At 37.7% G+C, this 21,795-nt stretch overlaps 1 protein-coding gene across 11 annotated transcripts in view; it reads right to left on the minus strand.

Moving 5' to 3' along the window:
- Nucleotides 1-3,602: 3,602 nt before the first annotated feature.
- FAM135A (family with sequence similarity 135 member A) overlaps nucleotides 3,603-21,795 on the minus strand; it is a 124,425-nt gene continuing 106,232 nt past the window's right edge. For all 11 annotated transcript variants that reach the window (XM_058554064.1, XM_058554065.1, XM_058554061.1 and 8 more), the window contains 4 exons: nucleotides 20,575-20,726; nucleotides 18,847-18,957; nucleotides 6,300-6,413; nucleotides 3,603-5,016 (listed from right to left, as the gene is read on the minus strand). In XM_058554064.1, coding sequence (XP_058410047.1) covers nucleotides 4,811-5,016; nucleotides 6,300-6,413; nucleotides 18,847-18,957; nucleotides 20,575-20,726 — 583 coding nt within the window. In that variant the 3' untranslated portion in view covers nucleotides 3,603-4,810. The remainder of the gene's footprint in view (nucleotides 5,017-6,299; nucleotides 6,414-18,846; nucleotides 18,958-20,574; nucleotides 20,727-21,795) is intronic.

Here is a 21,795-nt window from a genome sequence, read left to right on the forward strand (position 1 = left end):
TCCAGACCACTCTCAGAGGGAGGGGATTACACAAGGGACAACCACCAGTGGGTGGGGTCATTGAAGGCCATTTTAGAGGCTTCCTACCACAATGAGCCACTCATTGTGAGCCACTGTAGACATCAGCCAGCCTCCTTCCCCCGCCACAGCTGTGTTCACAAGGGAGCCGTGGTGGCATGGAGACACCATGTATTTTTAACATAGTCTTCCCCTGCCAAGACTGACTGGCTAGCACACTACTTGCAGTGACCAACTTGATCTCTGATATAGGATATGGCCTGAGCAGCAGGTTTGATTACAAGGGAATCCTGCAAAAATAAAGGAGCTAGCTGTTTGTTCTATAGGACTAGACAATTATTCTGGGTTTGGATTGCTTTCCCTGACTTGTGGTTCTTTTACACACTCCATCTGTGGACCTACTGAATACCTTATGCTCCACACAGCTTTTATAGCATCCCATACAACATTGCTTCTTACCAAGGAACTCACTTTCCTGTGAAAGATGTGAAGCAGGGTACTGATGCCTGTGGATTAACCAGTCTTATCACATATCCCACCAGACCAGAAGCAACTGGTTTTACAGAATAACGGACAGCCCTCTTGAAGGTTTACTTTTGGAACGAGGTGAGAAATACACTTTAGGATGCTCTCCTAAAGGATCTGCATATGCTCCAAATGAATTGACAGTACTTAGTAATATCTCTTCTGTTGATACAGTAACAGGGTCCAAAGAGTAGCAGAGAGATTGACACTTTGTTGTTACATCTGACACACTGCCCATATATTTTGCTTTCCATTGTGGGGAGAGACAATCTGCCATGGGTCCTAAGTGTCCCTGCATATTATTGCTGAGCATGCCAACTGTCAGGCTTATCCATCTCCTGACACAACAGTTCCTGTAGCTAGTCACCTAGGCACCTAAGTGGGTCCAGGCGACCACAGCATTACTACCGTTTCACCGCCGCTGCCCTGGGGGAAAGAGACTGGCTTGTTTGCTGCTTGCTCAACAACTGCTTGGCCCTCGTCCCTGGATTCTCCTCCTGTAATCAACCCAATGTGTGTACAGGTGTCATCTGGCCCTCTGCATCACTGTGGAAATTGGGGCTCCGGGAACTGGTGCAAATATGCTGACACTTTGGTTACTACTTTGCTGTAATAAGTCTTTTGGGGGCCGGCCCCGTGGTGTGATGGTTGGGTTTGGCACACTCTGCTTTGGTGGCCTGGGTTCACGGGTTTGGATCCTGGGTGCGGACCTACACCAGTTGTCAGGCATGCTGTGGCAGCAACCCACATACAAAATATAGGAAGATTGGCAACAGATGTTAGCTCAGGGCTCCTCTCCCTCAGCAAAGAAAAAAAAAAAAGTCTTTTGTCTCTTACCCAGGAGTCTCCTGTCAGCATCCACGACACTGTGGCAAGCAAGTAGCAAGTAGGATAAAATCTCAGACCCTCCATTGCTCTTGCCATCCATCTCCATGACTCCAGGTTCTGTTGGTGTACCACTTTTTGCACCCAGAGTGGGGTACAAGGGGATACAATGTTTTCCCTGAATTGGAAGTTGGGAATGCCACCGGTCATTTTTAGCTCCTTCCCCTAGGTAAGGAGTTAGAAAAAGTGGTTATGGCGCTAGCTGGAGTGACTGGCCCTAATGACTACGGGGAAAAGGGAGTAGGGAGAGGAGTCTGACTAGAACTTGGCGGATCTCATCTCCTGGAATACCTCCTCAAAATACCGTGTTCAATTGTAAAAATTAAGCAAAGATTCTTGCAACCATATATAGGTAAGACTACCCAAGCCTCAGATCCTCGGGTCACCCACTAGGTAAAGAAAACTGATCAGCTCAGGTGCTGGCTGAACACAGAAGGAACAGGGAATAAGTGGCAGTGGTAACAAGTCATAACCATCTAGCCTCATGATCAGTTACAGAACCGAAGACTGCATTTACCACGGTTTTTTTTTTTTTTTTTCCTAATCAGAGAACTTGGGGACATAAAAGACACGCTGCTACTCATCTCCTATCTTGGAGATTCTGATTCAGTTGGTCTGTAATGGGGCCCTGGAGTTTTTATTTTTAACAAGTAACCCAGGTAAATCAAGGAAACTTACAAAGCACTGCTCTGTTTTCTTCCTCTTTGGCTCATGCATATGCTTATATATTCAAAAATTTCTCTTTCCTTTCCTATCTTATACTATTATTGTATATAAAGGTGGTGGTGGTTAGGTCACAGTTTTGTCTGTGGGTTGCAAACTATTGACACAAGATCATTATAGAACCAGAGGAGAAACGGATATCTCGCTGAGATCCTGGACTTGAAACTAGATGAGGGATAATAGCATTATGTTAGGAGGAAGCATTTTAAATGTGTAAATATGGGAAGAATGGTACATATAGATGTTGGAAAGACAAAGAGATGGACTATAGTAGACCTCTGATATGTTTTGTATTTGGTGCTCAGTCATCACACCCATTTCATGTTGGGTGAATCTTGGTAAGAGAAATAGTCCCATCTTCTACTGTGGAATCTGAAAAGGTCAGATATACTTGCTGTCTTTGATGCCTGCCAGCCCAAGTGATGGCACAAGACTAAATAAGCTTGGTCGGTTGGACATTCCCACCAGTCTTTGAATCTGGAATGAGTGATGCAAATAAGCAGAGTGTCTGCAATCTAGTTTTCAGAGACCTCACTGCCCAGAGAAGTAAACACAAACCCCCAGCTCTCCATGAGGTCAGAACTTGGCTATGGTTTTGGTCATCTAGCTCCCTTTGGTTTCTTTCTATCTGTTTTCCAAAGATGGTTCTCCAGCCTTTCCATCAATTCTGTGAGCTACCTAATATTCTTCCAATAAACTGTTTTTCTGCCTAAGTTAATCACAATTGTTTTTTTGTTGTCTACAACCAAGAACCTTATTGGTATACACTTTAATGAGATTCATGCTCTAAGAGTCAATTATACTGTTTCTGACAATCATATCCCCTCTCCCTCAGAACCCCCACTCCACCCTTACCATCCGAATCTGTAGGTAAATAGCATATGCTAGTTTCCCCCGTAAATCAGAATTTAAATCTATTAGATTTTAAACCATGATCATTGATGTGCTTTTAAAACTGTACTAAAACAACCAACAACCAATCAAACAACTATGATCATAAGAGCAATTTACCTTTAAATACAATTATATGATTATGAGTAAGAATGAAATCTTTTGATAAACCTGGAAGATTATTCAAACTTAGAATAAGCATGACATTTCAAACTCAAGGTCAAGGTACGTGAAGATGAAAAATGTGGGTTGCAAAAATACATGTTGGAAAATGCATATATTTACATTTTCCAGTTAACAATACACTTGGTATATTATTGCTTAGTCAATTCACTGAATTTTCAAGTACTTTTTAAAAAGTAAAGAATTACGGAGAGCAATTAATGAAATACCTTTTAACTACTTAATACATGGAAAAGATGTAAATTATAAAAATACAAAGGCTGTAAGTTATGTAATCATGCTGGTCTATAGGGTTAATTGATATAGTTTATCCAATAATAAATAAAAATATACCTCTAGTATTCTGAAAATAAGCAAGTGTTTTAGGTGTTCCTCCAGATAGTCATTTGTTCATTTATTAACCCCAGAGGCAATAACACAATGCTAAAAATAGACATGCATCAATTATACAATACATACTTACAAAAACCTGTCCATCACAATTGGTGAATACAAACAGATCTTCTATCCACCCTTAGTGCATTATTATTTCACAAGTAAAACAGGAAAGGAAAATAGTGAATTTAATGCTATTCAGTACCTTTAGTAAAGTCAAAAGACTTAACATCTCCATATATCAAAAACATTTGCATCTGTATCACCGAACATGTAAAGTTAATTATTTTGTTCCATTTTTAAGATGAATTATTTTATTTACATTACTCTTTAGTTCAATAAATTTTAACAATATTTAAAAATTATCTAAAAGTATTTCATAAACTTCAACATTTAATTATTATGTACATACAAGGAAGTCTGAAAAAAGTTAAAGAAATGTAGTCAGAAAGTTCAAGCAACATTACCAAATTTGGCAAAATTCCAACCAAATCAAAGCAAAGGGCCATTCAAACATTCAAAAATCTCTAGGATGTTGCTAACACGAACATGAAAAGTTCCAGTAATAAAAGTCAATATGAGAAATAATGTTGAAATCACCAGTAGAAAATATATTTTAATAGGCATGACATATGTTTAACAGCAACAGTAATAATGACTTCTTATAGAAAACTTTTATAACATTGTCATATATGAACTACCTGGTTTGATAGGGCTAAAGAGCTGATTTCAAAAAATATATTTTAGCAGCCATAATTTTATTTCCAGTTAAAACATAGTAAAATGTTAAAAGTAAAATTTATAATTAACTAAATAATACCCCAATACTAGAAAATTTAAAATCCCATGCTATTCTAGCAATCATGGCCTCTAATACGATGTGTCTGATGTAAGGATTGTGGAAAGCCAATAATTAACAATCAGACATACATATGGGCTTGAAGTTTCACTGAAATACTTATGTAGCAAAATATATGAAAAAGTAATAGAAAAGTAAAAAGATAAAATTAAAAAAATATTGCACAGCCACATTACCTAGAAAGTAAAGTTGATGTTTAAAAAGCTCTAAACATGGATGATATAAATTATCTTCCATATAAAAAGGTATAAATATTTCTTAGAACTTATCATCATCTACAGTTTAATATAATACATTATTTGATTCATTGTTGAATGAGGTAAGTGTCAAGTCTCTAACAATGTTTTTATCCTATTGGAAATACTTAAGGGCAGCAACCAGAAAGAATTTCTCTAAAAATATTTCTGAATCAAGAACGGCTATATGTGCAGCTCTCCCAATGAGTGAATCAGCTGTATTGGGCAATGCATTGATGACATTATATCGAACTAAATTACAGTCCTTGCTTTGCAGAACCGGGCGAAGCAAGTTGTGGATCATTTCTGAATAGATCTGTCCTATGGAACAAATAGAAAAAAGGAAAATTAGTTCACATGAGTAACTGAAAAAAATTCTATGCCAACTTTTATATAATTTACGAATTATTATATATTTCCACTTGAAGCAGAAAAATGTCTTTTAAAAGGTTTCCTTTTTGACTATCATTTTTGACTGTTTTATAGAAAATATAAATAATCACATTATTTATCTAGCCAAGTAAATATAACAAATTTATTTTATATTATTCTTATCAATTTGATAATTTTAATTCAAAGCTATACATATAATAGTCAATAGTTTTCTTCAACAGTAAGTCACTTACGACCCATTAACCCATTATGAAAGCAAGGTAGCCATGCTGAGACATTCTGATGAGGCAAGATTCAAAACTTCAGTCTCCAGCAAGTGCTTTAACAACATTTCCATGGCAGTCAACACTATTCCACGTGTTTCCACGTTACTTTGAGAAAGAAGAGCAACTTCCTACAGTCAGAAGAATGTGAGTTTGGCTCAAAGATCCTGTTTTTGGTCTGAAAGTTTATTTAATGCTTAGTTCTGCTTTTTTTTTTTTTTTTTTGTGAGGAAGATCAGCCCTGAGCTAACATCCATGCTAATCCTCCTCTTTTTGCTGAGGAAGACCGGCCCTGAGCTAACATCTATTGCCAATCCTCCTCCTTTTTCCCCCCAAAGCCCCAGTAGATAGTTGTATGTCATAGCTGCACATCCTTCTAGTTGCTGTACGTGGGACGCGGCCTCAGCATGGCCGGAGAAGCGGTGCGTCGGTGCGCACCCGGGTTCCGAACCCGGGCCACCAGCAGCGGAGCGCGCGCACTTAACCGCTAAGCCACAGGGCCGGCCCATAAATTTCTTTTGTTATTCAAAAATAGTGAAAGAATAAATAAAACCTTTATCACTTACTATCAGGAAAGTGGGGCAAGTCTTTGCTGCCTCTGACTAAAAAAGTGAGATACCACAGAACACACAGCATGACCATTGCCACCATCACCAATCCCAACAATCTGGAGGAAACCCAAGTACGAATTACGGCGGAAGCAGCAAGATGGAGAAGCACGTGTAATGAGATGAAAGAACTCTCTCATAAGAACAATGACTGCGTCATGGGCACAGACACCTCACACGGCAGGAGGAAAGACAGGGTGACAATGGGAGGAAGGAGAGCTGTTAACACCAGGAGGTGGAAAAGGATGTAGAAGGAAGAGAGGACGTGATTCAAGAAGAATTTGGGAGAAGGCTTCTGTGTAGTTACACCTCTTGGAAAGTTTCTAATTGACGCCAGTACCTGACTGCTTGTCCTTTAAAGCTGTTTTACACATTTCAATGCGAGCAGAGTGATAAGGAACATAGCGATCCTGTAGAGATCCCACTAGCACAACATTCTTGAAATAATGAAGCCCTGTGAAGAGAAAATACTGAATCATAATGCAATAATTCACCAGATTTAAAACAACTTATTACTTTGTGATCAAAAAAACAAATTTTACTTCCTCAGTAGTGCTAAGTTTACGGCTTTTTAAATACATGATGAATTCTTTCTCCAAATTTCTACATATTGTCTACAAAAACCCCCAGCTTCATTGTATGTAGTTTACGTGCTGATATGAGACGTGTGTTTGCACTGAGTGAGAGCTGGGATTGTGGTGTGGGTGTGGGAGAAATTAGATATGGTGGACTAAAATTCTACAGGAATTTCACGACACTCCTACCTTTCAAAGGCTATTCCTCAATATTTAGGGATATTTTCCAAAGAAACAAAATTACACTTTTCCATAAAAGCAAACAAAACACCCTATATGAAATCATTTAAAGCTGACTTTTTACGTTTTCATTTCAGTTTTGCCTAATATTATTCATATTTTCTCCTTATTTTTTAAGTACGATGTCAAGAGGTTACAAGCTTTGATTTTTCAGTAAAAATCATGATCCATTTGCAGACTTTTGTCAGAGCCCTCTATTTTTATTTTTTAGTAAACTAGGTGAATTCACAGCTTGGGACCCTGGCATACTTTGTTAATAAGCTGATCTAAGTGCTGAAAACCATGGTTTTGACCACTTTAAAACCAGTAATATTCTAATTTTACTATTTGGCTCAGACTAGTAAACAAAAAATTAAAAATTTTATGTGACTATTAAGTAAGATACACATCAATAATGGCAGTACATTAGAACTGGGGTGTGTAGGGCATTGAATTTTATTCTGGAACATTCCAGAATAGAATTTTGATAATTTTTGCCCACTGAAATTCAGATTGTTAGAGACAGGCCAAGTGTGGGGACTACTGTGGATCCAGAATATAGGAAGCCTTTGTAGAAGCTTGCTTTCTCCCCTGGAACTCAAGGATCCTAATAATGAGAAGAGTGTAGACCCATACACGGCAGGGGAGACTGCATATGCCCCCTGTACCAAACATGAGGTCATCCTCCCTTTTTCCCAATGAGAAGATCACACTTTTTGGAAATTTGAATCTATAAAATTCTAAAGATATATGTGAAATAATCAAATGTCTATAATAGAAATTAATTCAATTACACAAACATATTTAAAATCATATTTTAGAAAAATATTAAGAACAATTGATTTTTTTCCCTTCATCGTCACATTTCATGAGACAAATTCATTGCACTTGTGGCATCGTCTGACACCAATGTCTTCATTAGCATTAGTGCCACTTTGGCAATCATCTACGTGTCCTAGAGCAGCGGTCTTCGAACCAGTATACGTTCACCCTAGGGGTAAGTGAAGACTCCCTGTGGTGTAGATGGGTATGTACAGCTTTAAGAAAATTCATTTCCAGATCCCAACTTCCATATGAGCACTCTTCTAAAAATGACTTGTCCTTCTCCCACTTTACAAGAGAAAGATATTTCTCTAATCTATTTCAGATCTTATTATGGCATATGGTCCTGGGATATAAAAGTCTCTGGGGGAACCAAGCAAAATATGAATTAAATCTAACCTTTTCTGACTAAAAGTAAGTGTGATTTGACCGACTATTTGACAGTAAGAAATGGCTTTGCCAATTATATTTTATGGCACACATTTTCTATAAATTGAATGAGCTAAACCTGTAGCTCCAACTGAATGAATTAAGTCTTTATATTTTTATGAAAATATAATTAAATATATACTACATGATATGCCAGAAAATATATCCTTTGCAACTATTTAAAATTATAGAAAATATTTTTAGGTGTCACCATAAAATAATACAAGGGGCACACACTTTTTCAAAATTCTTTTAAGGGGTAAACCAGCCAAAAACATGAAAACCACTGACCCAGAGTACATCATCTTCCCTCCTATCCAAGTTGTTTTAGGTACGGTACTTTTTGAATCTAAGTATGATGCTGTTACTGAAATTTTATCCCAAGCTGCATGAATTGGCCTTTTCATTTATCTAAAAGGTGTATATCTGTGTTCTCCATAACGGGCTATCACACTGCACAATTCTAGAGGTGCCATTTGTATCACAGATGACATGAACAACACTCCCTGGAGCTGTGTACTGCACGCCTGTGGCAGCCTTGCTCAACAATGTTCATTTTTGTCCTTTCCTAAATGACTATTTTTCCTCAAACCGCCAGCATCTTCTGTGCCCTCTTCACTCACCTTATGACCTTGCTTCCTATTTCACTGAGAACACAGAAGAATCAGCAGAGAACTTCCAAGTTCTCCCACCTTAACACAAACCAGCCTGTCACACTGTACCTTCATGTCTGTCTCGCTCTTGCCCCTCTGACGCACTGTCCACGCTCCCACCTCAGGCCGGTCCTTGCACTTGTATGCTAGGTCCCAATCCTCCTGTCTACTTAAGAACATGGCTCTAGTAGCTGTCCCATCCCTCTCCTGCATCACCAATTTTCTCTCTTGTACAGATCATTCTTATCAGTATGCAAAACACTTTATCTCCCATTTAAAAAAAATCAACCAATCAATGCAGCTGTCCTTGGACTCTATACTCCTCTGCAATTACCACCCCATTTCTTGCCGCCGCTTTATTTCTGTAGTTTATATAGTATATATACTTTATACTATAAGAACGATAGGCATCACATTAAAAAATTATATTAAATATATTTTTCAAAATAAGAGCTCTTTGCAGAGATTCTGATATGCTTCTATAGAGAAATGATACTCAGGTTGAGAATCACTGCTTTAGACTGAGATCCTTGAGCAAAGTGTCTATGTCTCCTTAGGTTCAGGCAGCTCGGTGGAATGAAAGCATGCAAAATCAAAGAAGATTAGATGAGGGGATTCCAAGATATCTTTAACTCTCAGATTCCATGATGATGAAATAAATAAAATTAAAGATCCCAATACTGATATACTATATTGTCATTTTCTAAATATGACTCCTAAGACAATACTGTACTTTAAAAATACATTTTAAATTTAGTAATAAGTCTATTTTAAAAATAGTTTTTCAACAATAATATATTAGTACTAATATTGTGCTTCTGTACGGAAGGTTTGCTTTTTGCACTACCCAAGAACCAAGTTAGTGAAATAGACTACGACTCTTTTTGAATCTTTTGATTTCAGTTCCTTGTCCAGCACTGTTGGCTAGAAAGGGCAGACTCAAAGTGAAGCAGGGAGGCCCCAGAGTCGCAATGCTGCTGGGAATTACCAAGCACTGTCTCTGAGCTGGTCCAGCTAATAAAAATGTCTGAAGTCTTTGCTTCAGGAGCCTTACATTCTAGGTTCATCTTCTCTGCACCTACATTGATTCTACCTGCTCAAAGATGACTCAGTTAACTGGTCTTCATGTTAGTACCTCACCTAGCTCCTGAAGTGGCTAATTCTTGGTTGAAAAGTTACCTCTAACTTGGGAAAGGAACAAGATTTCCTCATCTATAGAATTAGATAGCTTAACTAAAAAAGTTTCTAAACATTTTAGTTGCTTTTCAGGATTACCAAGAAAACGATTAAAGTAAATCTTCAGTATTTTTCCAGACTGTATGATAACATGATTTATGTATGACATTGTAATGGTAACTTTCGTCTTCATTATCTTAGTCTTTCCGGTACTTTTGACAACAAATTTTTCTGAAAATTTTAATGAGTTTTAAAGCGATTCACATTGCCTCATTCTCTGTTTATTCTCTGGAACTGGCTAAAGCAGTGGTTCTAAACTGGTGGTTCTGTACCCTAAGGGACATTGAACAGCATGTGGAGACATTTTTGTTGTCACAATCGGGGGCTGGAGTGTGTGAGGATGTGGGTGCTACTGGCATTTAGTGGGTAGAGTCCAGGGATGCTACGAAATATCCTCCAATGCACAGGACAACTCTAACAACAAAGAATTATCCAGCCCAGAAGGTCAACAGTGCTGAGGTTGAGAAAACCCTGTGCTTTTAAAACTGACATATTCTCAGCAATATTAAACTATTCTTATTTTTACTCATTTATTTTGAATACATTTGAAAGAATTTGCTCCCTAAAATAATGTTAGCTGATGCTGATTCTTTCCTACACTTTCAGAAACAAAATATGAATGTTATTTACAAATCAAATGACACCTATTAATAAACACATCTGCAATCTGCTGCAAGAAGAGATTATCTTGTGCCACAGTAGCACAGCAGGAAACTCCTTTAATTGTTCTATTTTATTTGTCAGAATTCAACAGCTGGTAAAGAGAGTCTAAGCAGATGTTTTTGGGAAGATCTTAAAATAAAAATATTTTGTTTTTGGAATTCTGACAATGATTCTTTGGCTATTTTTGAGCCCTCATTATAGAATGCAAGAGTGCCCATGATCCTTCTCTCTAAGCAATCTTGACTACTTCACTGGGGTCTTTAATCTAGATATAATACTTATCTTGCACGTTGCTCTAGTTCCTTTGTCTTCTTCCTTTCCCTTGATATTCAAGGCTGAGATGCTAGTATGCCATAACTACACCGTGTAAATTATTTCTAGATGCTATGAGCAATCTGTAGAACGCTATAGGTTTTTTTGGTCAAAATTTGCTAGAAAAATTTAATGAATGTTTATAATTGTAATGCCTTAATCAAAAAAGATAATTTCCTCTTTTTTTGGTGAGGAAGATTTGCTCTGAGCTAACATCTGTTGCCAATCTTCCTGTTTTTTCGCTTGAGGAAGATTAGCCCTGAGCTAACATCTGTGCCAATCTTCCTCTATTTTGTACGTGGGATGCCGCCATAGCATAGCTTGATGAGTGGTGTAAGCCCATGCCGGGGATCCGAACCTGTGAAAGCAGGCCGCTGAAGTGGAGTGTGCCAGATTTAACCACTACGCCACAGGGCTGGCCCTGATAATTTCCTCTTAAAAGTGGCCATTACCAGATCTATTGTGTTCACAAAACAAAAAAGGCAATTCACACTTAATGATTTTTACAAAAAAAAATAACAAATCTCAATTGTTTTAGAAATCACAGAAATTATTTTAGGCTTTTAAATGCTCCCTTAATTTCATTTTTTAATTAATTAATTAATTTATTTTTTATTTTTATCTTTTTTGTGAGGAAGATCAGCCCTGAGCTAACATCCATGCCAGTCCTCCTCTTTTTGCTGAGGACGACTGGCCCTGAGCTAACATCCCTGCCGATCTTCCTCCACTTTATGTGGGACACCGCCACAGCATGGCCTGACAAGTGGTGTGTCAGTACAAGCCCGGGATCTGAACCCAGGCCACCAGCAGTGGAGTGCCAGCACTTAACCGCTACGCCATGGGGCCCGCCCCTCCCTTAATTTTAAAATAATGAATAGCTTTCAATTAAGGAAAGCTACTAATGATACACTGCAGAGATAAAGACTTTTAAAAGGAAGACTCATACGGGAGGCTTTGCTTAAACAAAAAAAGAAGGTAGAAGGCTGGATTTTGCTTTAGACAGGTTATTTTAGGCCTTCCACAAAGAACAGGAAATTGGCTGTTCAGAAGAAACAGAAGCAATAACTGGACCAGGGCATCCAAGACTTTGTAGCTTTAGCAGAGTACAATATAAAAGAGGAATGATCACTAGGGCTTTTGATTGTTTAAAAACACCCAAGAACAGCATACTGGTTAAGTGAACATTGCTCTATGTTTTCTTGTTTTATTTACTTATGTTTCTGATGTGAACCGATACATTTCTACTTTGTAAATAAAGCAATTATATGTATATATAAAGGTGTAGCAATTTCCTAGGAACTGACTACTCATTTCCCACCGTTCTCTAGATGCCCCCCCCGCCCCCCGCCGAAAAGGGAAAAAACATAGCTCAGGAGAGACTTGCTCCAACCCCTGTGATACTAATTTTAAAATCAATTAATGAACATTTGTTAATATTTAAAACTGCACTTAGAAGTCGCTTCTGAGCTCCTGAGAGCACACACGGACAGGGAAGCATCACACGGTTTGGGCCACGCGTGGCCGCTTGCCAGCTTCAGGCCCTGAGGCGAGTCACTCGGCCTCTCTGCTTCAGAGCCCTCATCTGCCAACGGGGCAGCAACAGCCCCACTTCACAAGATGGAGCCCGCTAATGTGTGTAACGTGCTTAGGTGCCACCTGGAATACAGGAAGCGCGACGTGTGCCACAGCTGTTATTATTTATCCCATATTTTAGTATTATCTAACGCAAGTCATGACTACTAGAAAATGGTACTCTTTCATGTCATTTTCCAGTAATAATATTAATTCAATTCAGGTGTATTCTAATAAATTCATATTTGGGCACAAGTAGAAATCTTAAAACATAGAAATTTTAATAAGTCCCTTGAATGTCTTTAGCTTGTAATATTGACATTTAGATGAGCTGATTTCTAACAGTTTCATTAAAAAAATATCTTAAAATAGATTCGTGATGTTCATGTGAAAGCAAATTTCTATACTCAATAATACTAATATTATTTTAGCTCAGGCACCTCTTCATTGAGACCTCTTTTTACCATCTAACATTTATCAAGTTTCATGCTATTCAAAATGCTACTCATTTTACATGCATCATTTCATTTAACACTTTAATAGTCTTATGAAGAAGATATTACTCCCATTTTACCAATGAACATGAAGCTTATTTATTTTTTTAATTTAATTACTTTATTGGGGTCATATTGGCTTCTAACATTGTGTAATTTCAGGTGTACATTATTATATATCAGTTTCTGTATAGACTGCATCGTGTTCACCAATAATAGTCTAATTTTTATCTGTCACCATACATACGTGCCCCTTTACCCCTTTTGCCCTCCCCCCAACCCCCTTCCCCTCTGGTAACCCCTAATCTCTTCTTTTTACCTGTGTGTTTATCTTTCACATACGAGTGAAATCATCCAGTGTTTGTCTTTGTCTGGCTTATTTCGCTTAACATAATACCCTCAAGGTCCACTCATGTTGTAAATGGCATGATTTTAGATTAAGTAACTAGTCAGTGTTTCAGCCAGAACTAATCTCTTTGGCTCTTAAGCAGTTTGGCTGCTATAACCAGAGGGGAGGCAAGAGTCTTGCCATGCGTTATAAGTCAAATAATAAATAAACTAGTGACTTGTAAGCAAAAGTTTTAACTGATCCTTAGACAGTAACTCAAGTGCAAAAGATCTACTCTCATCTATTAATAATTAGAAACTTATTAATACAAATATCTGTTCAAATGGGTAAAGCCATGGATTAGAGAAGTTTTATACTAAAATTTTACACTTATGCTCTCTTTAGTGTTTTTATTTTCTTATATTACTATTATTACTATTGCTAATTAAATTTTACTTTGTGAAATGCATATAAATACACAGACCCCAGGGAACATTTATACTGTTTTGCCTTTCCTATATTTCCTAACCTGTCAGCAACAGTGGTACAAATTCCTTAGCACACAATGGTTCTAATTCACATCAGCAAGTTTTTCTCACGTGAGAACTATACACTACATTTGATTTTGTAGGAATAGCTTGTAGTTTTATGAATCAAGTACATATTTCTGGGCACTGTAAGTAACTTATTGTTGTTTTGCACCCTTAGAAACAAAATCATACAACTTGACCTATAAAAAAACTTTTCTTTCACTGATTCTAATAAAAGACAATACATGAAATCACCATTCCCCAATCTCTTTCTCATATTAATAACAACATTTACGGCAGAATCCCAAAAAAGCTAAAACAGGACTCAAATGAAGTAGGCTACATTCAGTTACTAAATCTATCCAGTATTCATATCAAATGTTCCAAGAGCAGGACGGAAGACATGGGTGATAGAAATAAAGATAAAAAATAGACTTAAATGGCCAGGGCTTAAATTTACAAGTTCAAGTTACTTCAGACTTGGAACTATCAGTCGCCAAATATATGGGTTTGATTTTCAGCTTACCATATAATATTTGACCTGCTTTTGGATACTGAAAATAATATGGAAAAGATCATTCATTGATTCAATGGGTTTATATCAAACACCTACCAGGAAGAACTACAGTAAATACTGAGCGTGTATGTAGGAGTGGGAAACAGCTGTCACAGGTCCTACTTAAGGAAAGGAGGTTAACACACATAAAAATAACTGACATGAGATAAACTATAGTGGGTATGATAAATGAAGTTCATATATAATGCTATAAGATATATGTTCAGAGATAATATTAACAATCTTGGGGTGTGGAACGCAAGGAAGTGGGGTCAATCAAAGGTGACATCGAGGTGTTTCAAACCAAGTAATTTAGAGGACAGATACCATTAAAAAAGGATCAAAGATGGGCCGGTCCCGTGGCTTAGCGGTTAAGTGCGCGTGCTCCGCTACTGGCGGCCCGGGGTTTCGATCTGGGCGCGCACCGACGCACTGCTTCTCTGGCCATGCAGAGGCCACGTCACACATACAGCAACTAGAAGGATGTGTAACTATGACATATCACTATCTACTGGGGCTTTGGGGGAAAAAAAGGAGGAGGGTTGGCAATAGATGTTAGCTCAGAGCCGGTCTTCCTCAGCAAAAAGAGGAAGATTAGCATGGATGTTAGCTCAGGGCTGATCTTCCTCACACACACACAAAAAAAAACGATGCAAGAAGAGGTAGTACAAGAAGACACTAGGTTCCATTTCAGACATTTGGTTTGATATTTAAGTAGAGATGTCTAGTAGGCAAACAGAGACCGGAATTCATTAATGAGGTCAGTCTGGAGGTGTAAGATTTGGGTGGGACATAAAGCTATATTCTGAGCAATCTACCGGGTACCCTGAGAGCAGAGAAGTGTTCAATCAGACAGGGCATCAAGAAAAGCTTCTCACAGGAGGTGGTGCACGAGTTTAATTTTAGAAGATGAAGAGTAGTAGTTCTAAAAAGATGGGTAAACACATGGGAGGAATGGTGGTAGAAACAGAGTGGGTGATGCGAGGAAGCAAGACACGTGTGGCACGACTAAAGCAAAGGGTGTGTGTGTGTGGGAAGAGCAGGGTCCGGAGCAAGTAAAAGGCTTAGGAACCAGATGATAAGGATTTGATGCCCTCAGCCATGGAATCTAAACTTTACCCTGAAAGCTACAAGGCATATGACAAGACTTCGAAGCAGGAACAATATGGTCTGATTTAATTTTTAGATCATTTCATCTACTGAGGAAGTGAAATTTGGGAGAAGAGGGCATACAGGACTCAGGGTAACCAGATTGGAGACCACAGCAATAATCCAAGTAAAAGTGATGAAGGTTGAACTAAGGCAGTGGCAAAAAAGAAGGGAAGCCTCCATCAGCTACTAACAAGGCTGAATGTTTCAGGGCTTGGTAACTCAGTGGACCTGAGGGGAGAGTGAGAAAGAGGAGTCTGGAATAGCTTGTATGTTTCTGGCTGGGTAGATGGTGGTGCCATACCTGTAGATGTGGGACCCAGAGAAGTGAATCTGAGGGGAAAGCCGAGGTCTCTGAAAACACTGCATCCGAGGCAATCATGAGACATCTAAGTGAATGCATTTAGTAGGCGGCTGGACATCTAAGTCTAGAGCACAGCACAGAGGACTGAGCTAGAGATACACACCTGAGAGTTACCAGTGGTGAAGAAGGATATGGAATGATGCTGTCAAAGAAGAATGGACAGAGTGAGACGGGCAGTAACAGAGGCTGGAGCCCAAGGAGAATACCTACATTTACGGGGCAAAGAAAGAAAAGGAACCCATGTAGGAAGCAGAGAGCCCAGATGGAAGAAAACCAGGAGAGGCTGATGTTCCAGAATTGGAGGGAGGAAAGTATTTCAAGGAGGGTGTTTCAACAGTCGTAAATGCCAGTATGTCAAATTAAAGAGGGAAAAGAGGAAATTGGATTTGGCAATCTTCAAGGGAGTGGTGAGGACAGAAATCAGATTACAACGGATTGAAGAGTGAAATAAAAGATGAGGAAGTAGTGAAAGTGATTGTTTTCTCTTTCAAGAGGCTCAATTCTGTAACGAGAAAAAGGAGAAACAGGAGGACAACTACCAAATCAACGATCAAGAAAGCTATTTATTATTATTACGACTTCCGATTGGAGAAACTGGAATAACTATATGTTAAGGGATTAGCCACTGAAAAAGGGAAGTTGAAAGACTGAGATGAGAAGGAATGGGTTCCAAAACAGAGAAAGGGAAATTACTGGACCATAGATACGTCTTCTATGGAACTAGAAGGAAACCATAAGCATGCTAATGTTTACAGGTAAAAAGAAAGGAAGTAGAAAAGTTCTTGCTCGATGGCCTTGACTTGCACAGATGAAGTAGGAAGCAAAGTCATCTGTGGAAGTGAAGGTAGCAGTGGCAGTGTGAAGCTTAATGAAAAGAGGTGAAAAACTTTAAGGGAATAGATAGGAAGCTACTGAGAGAGAACTAGATGGGGACCCCATGGATCTACAGTGGTATTGACTGGCACGTCTGTGTGATCCTTTTTTGTGGAGCTCAACAAGCCAGATAAGAAACAGCATTATAGGTTTGCCAGACAGCTATGATGGAAACTAAGGGGTAATAATGTCTGAAAGATAAAAGTGATAATTCATGGAGTGTGAGACGGATCAGGAAGGGAGTGGAAACATGAAGGAAAGGGTAATCTTAGGCAAACGGAGTAGAGATCTTAAGTCTAAAAAGCAGACGAGAGTAAAGGAGTGAGAAAGGATAGAATATTGTAGTCACAAAATGGAATATTGGTTGAAATTTCAGGGGTGGAGTGTAGCTAAGGTTTAAAGTGGAGTGGAATGGAAGTTACTAGAGTTGAGAACGGCTCTGTAATGCTTGATGAATCATCTAAAGGGTTCACTCATCAAATTACCAAAAATGATGCCAGGATTAAGTATATTAAGATCCAAGAAGAATATCTTTTCCCCAGCATAACTGTGTAATAAATATTTGTCCATGAACTCTTATCAGAGTTCTCACTGAACATGTGAGGAGTGACCAGGAGATCCTTATATTAAAGACTAGAAGGTAACACAGCTTGGGTGGTGCAAGCCTCACAGGAAGTAGTTTTATATGACAGTGGAGGAGCAATGACTGTAATTGGACACGGAAGCAAGAAGACTGTTTCCTGACTCTAGGTGGTACTCAGTAAATGAGAAACTGAGCTTCTTCTACAGCAGGGGAGGCAAGGTACAGCCGGTGAGATTTGGCCTGCTGCCTTTTTTTTTGTAAATCAAGTTTTTTGGAACATAGCCACACTCATTTGCTTATGCATTGTCTATAGCTATTTTTGTCTACAACTGTTATTGTTACAATTGTTATTGTTAAGTGGTTGCAACAGAGATCACATGGCCAGCCAAGCCAAAATATTTACTCTCTGGCCCTTTAGAGATAAAATTTGCCAACCTGTGCTCTATAGCCAGGGGAGTGGGAAAATGGGGGTGGGGGGCGGGTTTTAAGAACTGGTTAGGTTATGTCCACTTTAGAAGGAACTGGAGATAGCATTCTTTGAAGAAGAAAACAATGAGGGCAGTCTGTTCCCCTCAAATGGAGATTTCAAATGACACACTGGAAAGAATACTCTGGGAAGACATTAGTGTGAGGATGAGTCCGGGAGAGATGGTGAGGTCAGAGATAAGGTCATTTATAGAGTGACAATGGCACAGGAGCAGCTGGGGACTTCAGGCTGTAAAAGTCTGGAATATAAATTCAACATGGGGAATACATTCAATAATCTGTTAATAAGAGATAAGTAACAGGATTCATCCAGTAGTGAGAATTTGTAGAAAGAATAACTATTAATAGTTTAGTTTCTGACAATTTCCAGAAATGCTTGATAGTCCTAGAATAGAAAGGTAGAAAAACATGTGGCAGTTTCTAAAAAGGGTTAAGCACTGGGGTGGGGGCAGCTAGAAGCACAGGAGGGCTAGGATGTACAGAAGCCTAGTTCAAAACCTGGTTAACTTATAACCGGTACTGAATGGTGAGTTTAGGATAACTTCAAAGTAGCTGTGCCGCTCATACAAGACACACACAATCACGTGGAAAAACTAAACAGCCATGTTATCAATTGCTTAGTTTTCAGTCTTAATAATTTCATTATTAAGAAATTACAGGGACCAGCCCGGTGGCGCAAGTGGTTAAGTGTGCGCCCTCCACTGCCGCGGCCCTGGGTTCGCCGGTTGGGATCCCAGGTGCGCACCGACGCACTGCTTGTCAAGCCATGCTGCGGCGGCGGCCCGTATAAAGTGGAGGCAGATGGGCATGGATGGTAGCCCAGGGCCAGTCTTCCTCAGCAAAAGGAGGAGGATTGGCAGAGGTTAGCTCAGGGCCGATCTTCCGCCCCCCCTCCCCCCAAAAAAAAGAAAAAAAAAAGGAAATTACAATCAACTAATACTTTTTTAATCTCCAGAAAGGCATGTTGACAATTTATTTGCTAAAGGTTTACTTTAAAAAAGGTTTTCAAGTGAATGTTTTCAAAACTGTTACTATATACTTACCGGCTTTATTACTAAGCTTGTATAAGAAAGTCTGGCGAGGGTCTGAATGATCTCGACATGTCAACTGCAAAAGAGAACCTGATTTTTTCCATTTCTGCATAAACCATAGACCTAGAGAGTCATAAATGATATATGAGTATAACTGGAAATACATGGTAACACATGCCAAGATTATTAAATTTAATATATGTTTTACTTCAAAAAATGGCATCCCCCAAACTATCGTTTTGTTAGCTAATAAAAAAACACATTTGCAAAATATTTCCATTTTCTGATAACAAATATAAACATACACACACAGGTTAACTATGGATTAATGGTAGTTGCTAGAAGGCTTGCTATTTCTATCTCATTCAGTAATGAAATAGATAGTGGTCTAAGAAGAACAAATTTGGGAAAATTGTACCTTTAGATATATTTGTTCAAATTATAAAAAAGCAGAAGGGGAAAATCTTCAAACACAGTAGTGGATACAAAAGTCTAAGCACTGAGCCTTTAGTCTGTAGACAGTTTCAGTTAAGGTATGGTAGGCTAACTGTAGAAGGACCAACTCTTAGAATGAGCAACTGGTCAATGTTTTCTAGTAATAGCTGAATATAATTTAAGTTTCATATTTAATTGTATTTCTCTATATTATCAGTTGCTCATATTTAAATGCATCTTCCCCTTAATTAAGTGAAACCTCAATCACTCTGGAACAGGTTTTCAAGATTGTGGAATATTCGTTTCCACTTCTGTTGCTTTTAATATTAGAGGGGAATAGGGGAAGAAAAGAGGAAAAAAAACAAAAACAAAAAACCTTTACTTGATTAAATCTGATAACTGTAAGCCTACCTGGGAAGTTCAGTGAAGAAAAAAAATTCACAGTACTGCATCCTATTCAGATTGGGTTCTATTTCGTATTATTTATGGATTTTATTTTTCTCCTGCTTTCTTTTTGAAACCGTAAAAATTTAGAGCTAGCTATATTTTGAATACCACCATTTGAAATGGGATACAAAGGAAAATGGTACGATTTCCTTGTCAATGAAAGTGGAAGAGAAAATGGAAATAAGAGTTGCAAGGCTCAATGAAAAGAGACAGAATAAAATCTCATTTATTCTCACAATGGAAATCAATTGACTAAACTATAAAAACCATTTAAAAAGTCTAAGAGAAAAACCAACCCAAACAAAAAGCCAATCAAGTTCAGAACTTTCTTAATGAGAATAGTTATTCTAATCAAAATTGGGGTCTCAACTTTCATTTTAATTTCTTCAAAAATTTTACAACTTATTTTCTCATAATATCCCTCTACTGTTACCAAACCAAAATCAGAGTTAACATTCTACATAAAATATTTTATAACTTTATAATATATTAAATATAGATATTTGTAATCTGAATATAGATATTTGTAATCTGATCAACTAAGAGGACAACAGAATAGCCTGTTTATAAGATTAACAGTTGCTGAAAATATTTAGACAGTTTAATAAAAAAAAGGGAAAAAAACGCTCTTGTGACTTTTGACAAATATCATCTCAATATAATATTCATTTTCTGAAATGACTTTTATCGGCTTATTTCATGTGCATGACAAAATAGAAAAATATCCACATCATCTGTTTCACGAAATTCCAAGTACATTACAAGTCAGCTCTCAAGTAAACAACAGAAAATATTAAATTTGTATTTAAATTTTCTCCCCAGGCCCTATTCTTTATACTGCACAATAAAATGTTTTACCTGTATTAACAAGGGCACTGCTGTTGTAGAGCGTACCAAGGTGAGGCCCAGAGAGAGAGAGGAAGGTATGGAGTCTGTTGAGGTAATACTTAAACCTCGGCCTTGTGAGCACAGAACGGATTATTAAATTGCCCAATGAATGTCCAATAAAGCTTTAAGAGAAAAAAAAATGACATTTCTCCCATAGTATTAGTTTTAAAAACAAAAATCAAAGCTGAAACCACAATATCTAGATGTGAAATACTAAGAATTAAAAAATTTCTAATACGTTTTAAAATTATGGTTTGATAATTTGAAATGATGTAACTTACATTTTGAAGGAAAAAATGTGAGAATTTAGTAGAAAATTCCTATTATTATATAATTTAAATGCTTACTCCATAGAAACAAGCTATTACTTATCAGAAAATTTTTACTCATAGTTTACAACTCCTTAGCAATAAATATATTTTAAAAGTAACAATAAACTGACTAGACGATAAATTTGCCTCCTTAGGCACACACACCAATTATTTACTTGTTAAGTCATGATTTAAAACAAAATAATGAAATTATACCTATAAAGGATGACAGGAGAAATTACATACCTGTTTCTCTTTTCCCTGCTCTACACTCCAAAGTGGGAGAGTTCTTTGATTAAGTACTTTTAAGGCACAGGTTAAACAAGTGCATTTTCCAACTATAAGTCTAAGATTATACCAAAAGAATAACTAATATTTATAAAGCACTTAACCTTTATTAAGGAATAGTTTAAATCAAAAGAGTCTTTTTGCTTACCATTATTCTACAATAGATAGTATAGGAATCGCTGGGGACAATGAACAATGAGAGAGCTTGAAAGCTGTCTCAACACTGGCTTACAGATATAACTAGTGAGCAGCTCAGGATCAATTTCTCTCTCAAGCTGAAGTTCTAATGCTGTGGGGTGAGAGTTACGGTAACTAATAGTCCTCAATCAATCCGACCAGGCTTTTGGATAATGGTTGATTATAACAGACAATCTAATCTAAAAGAGGAAATACTTTTGTGGATGAATGAAAAAACTGAAATAATATTTTCTCATCATAAAATAATAAATGAATAAAAAGATTATAAGATCACTGTAGAAAACTCAGTAAATAGTATTTTAAAATCCATCAATGAAGAGAATAATTAGAACAAGAAAACAATCTCTCCTCCCCACAACATACTTGCATTTTGCCCCATATTTTAACAGAAATC

Source organism: Diceros bicornis, chromosome 14 (assembly GCF_020826845.1).
Source record: "Diceros bicornis minor isolate mBicDic1 chromosome 14, mDicBic1.mat.cur, whole genome shotgun sequence".
NCBI classification, from domain to species: domain Eukaryota; kingdom Metazoa; phylum Chordata; class Mammalia; order Perissodactyla; family Rhinocerotidae; genus Diceros; species Diceros bicornis.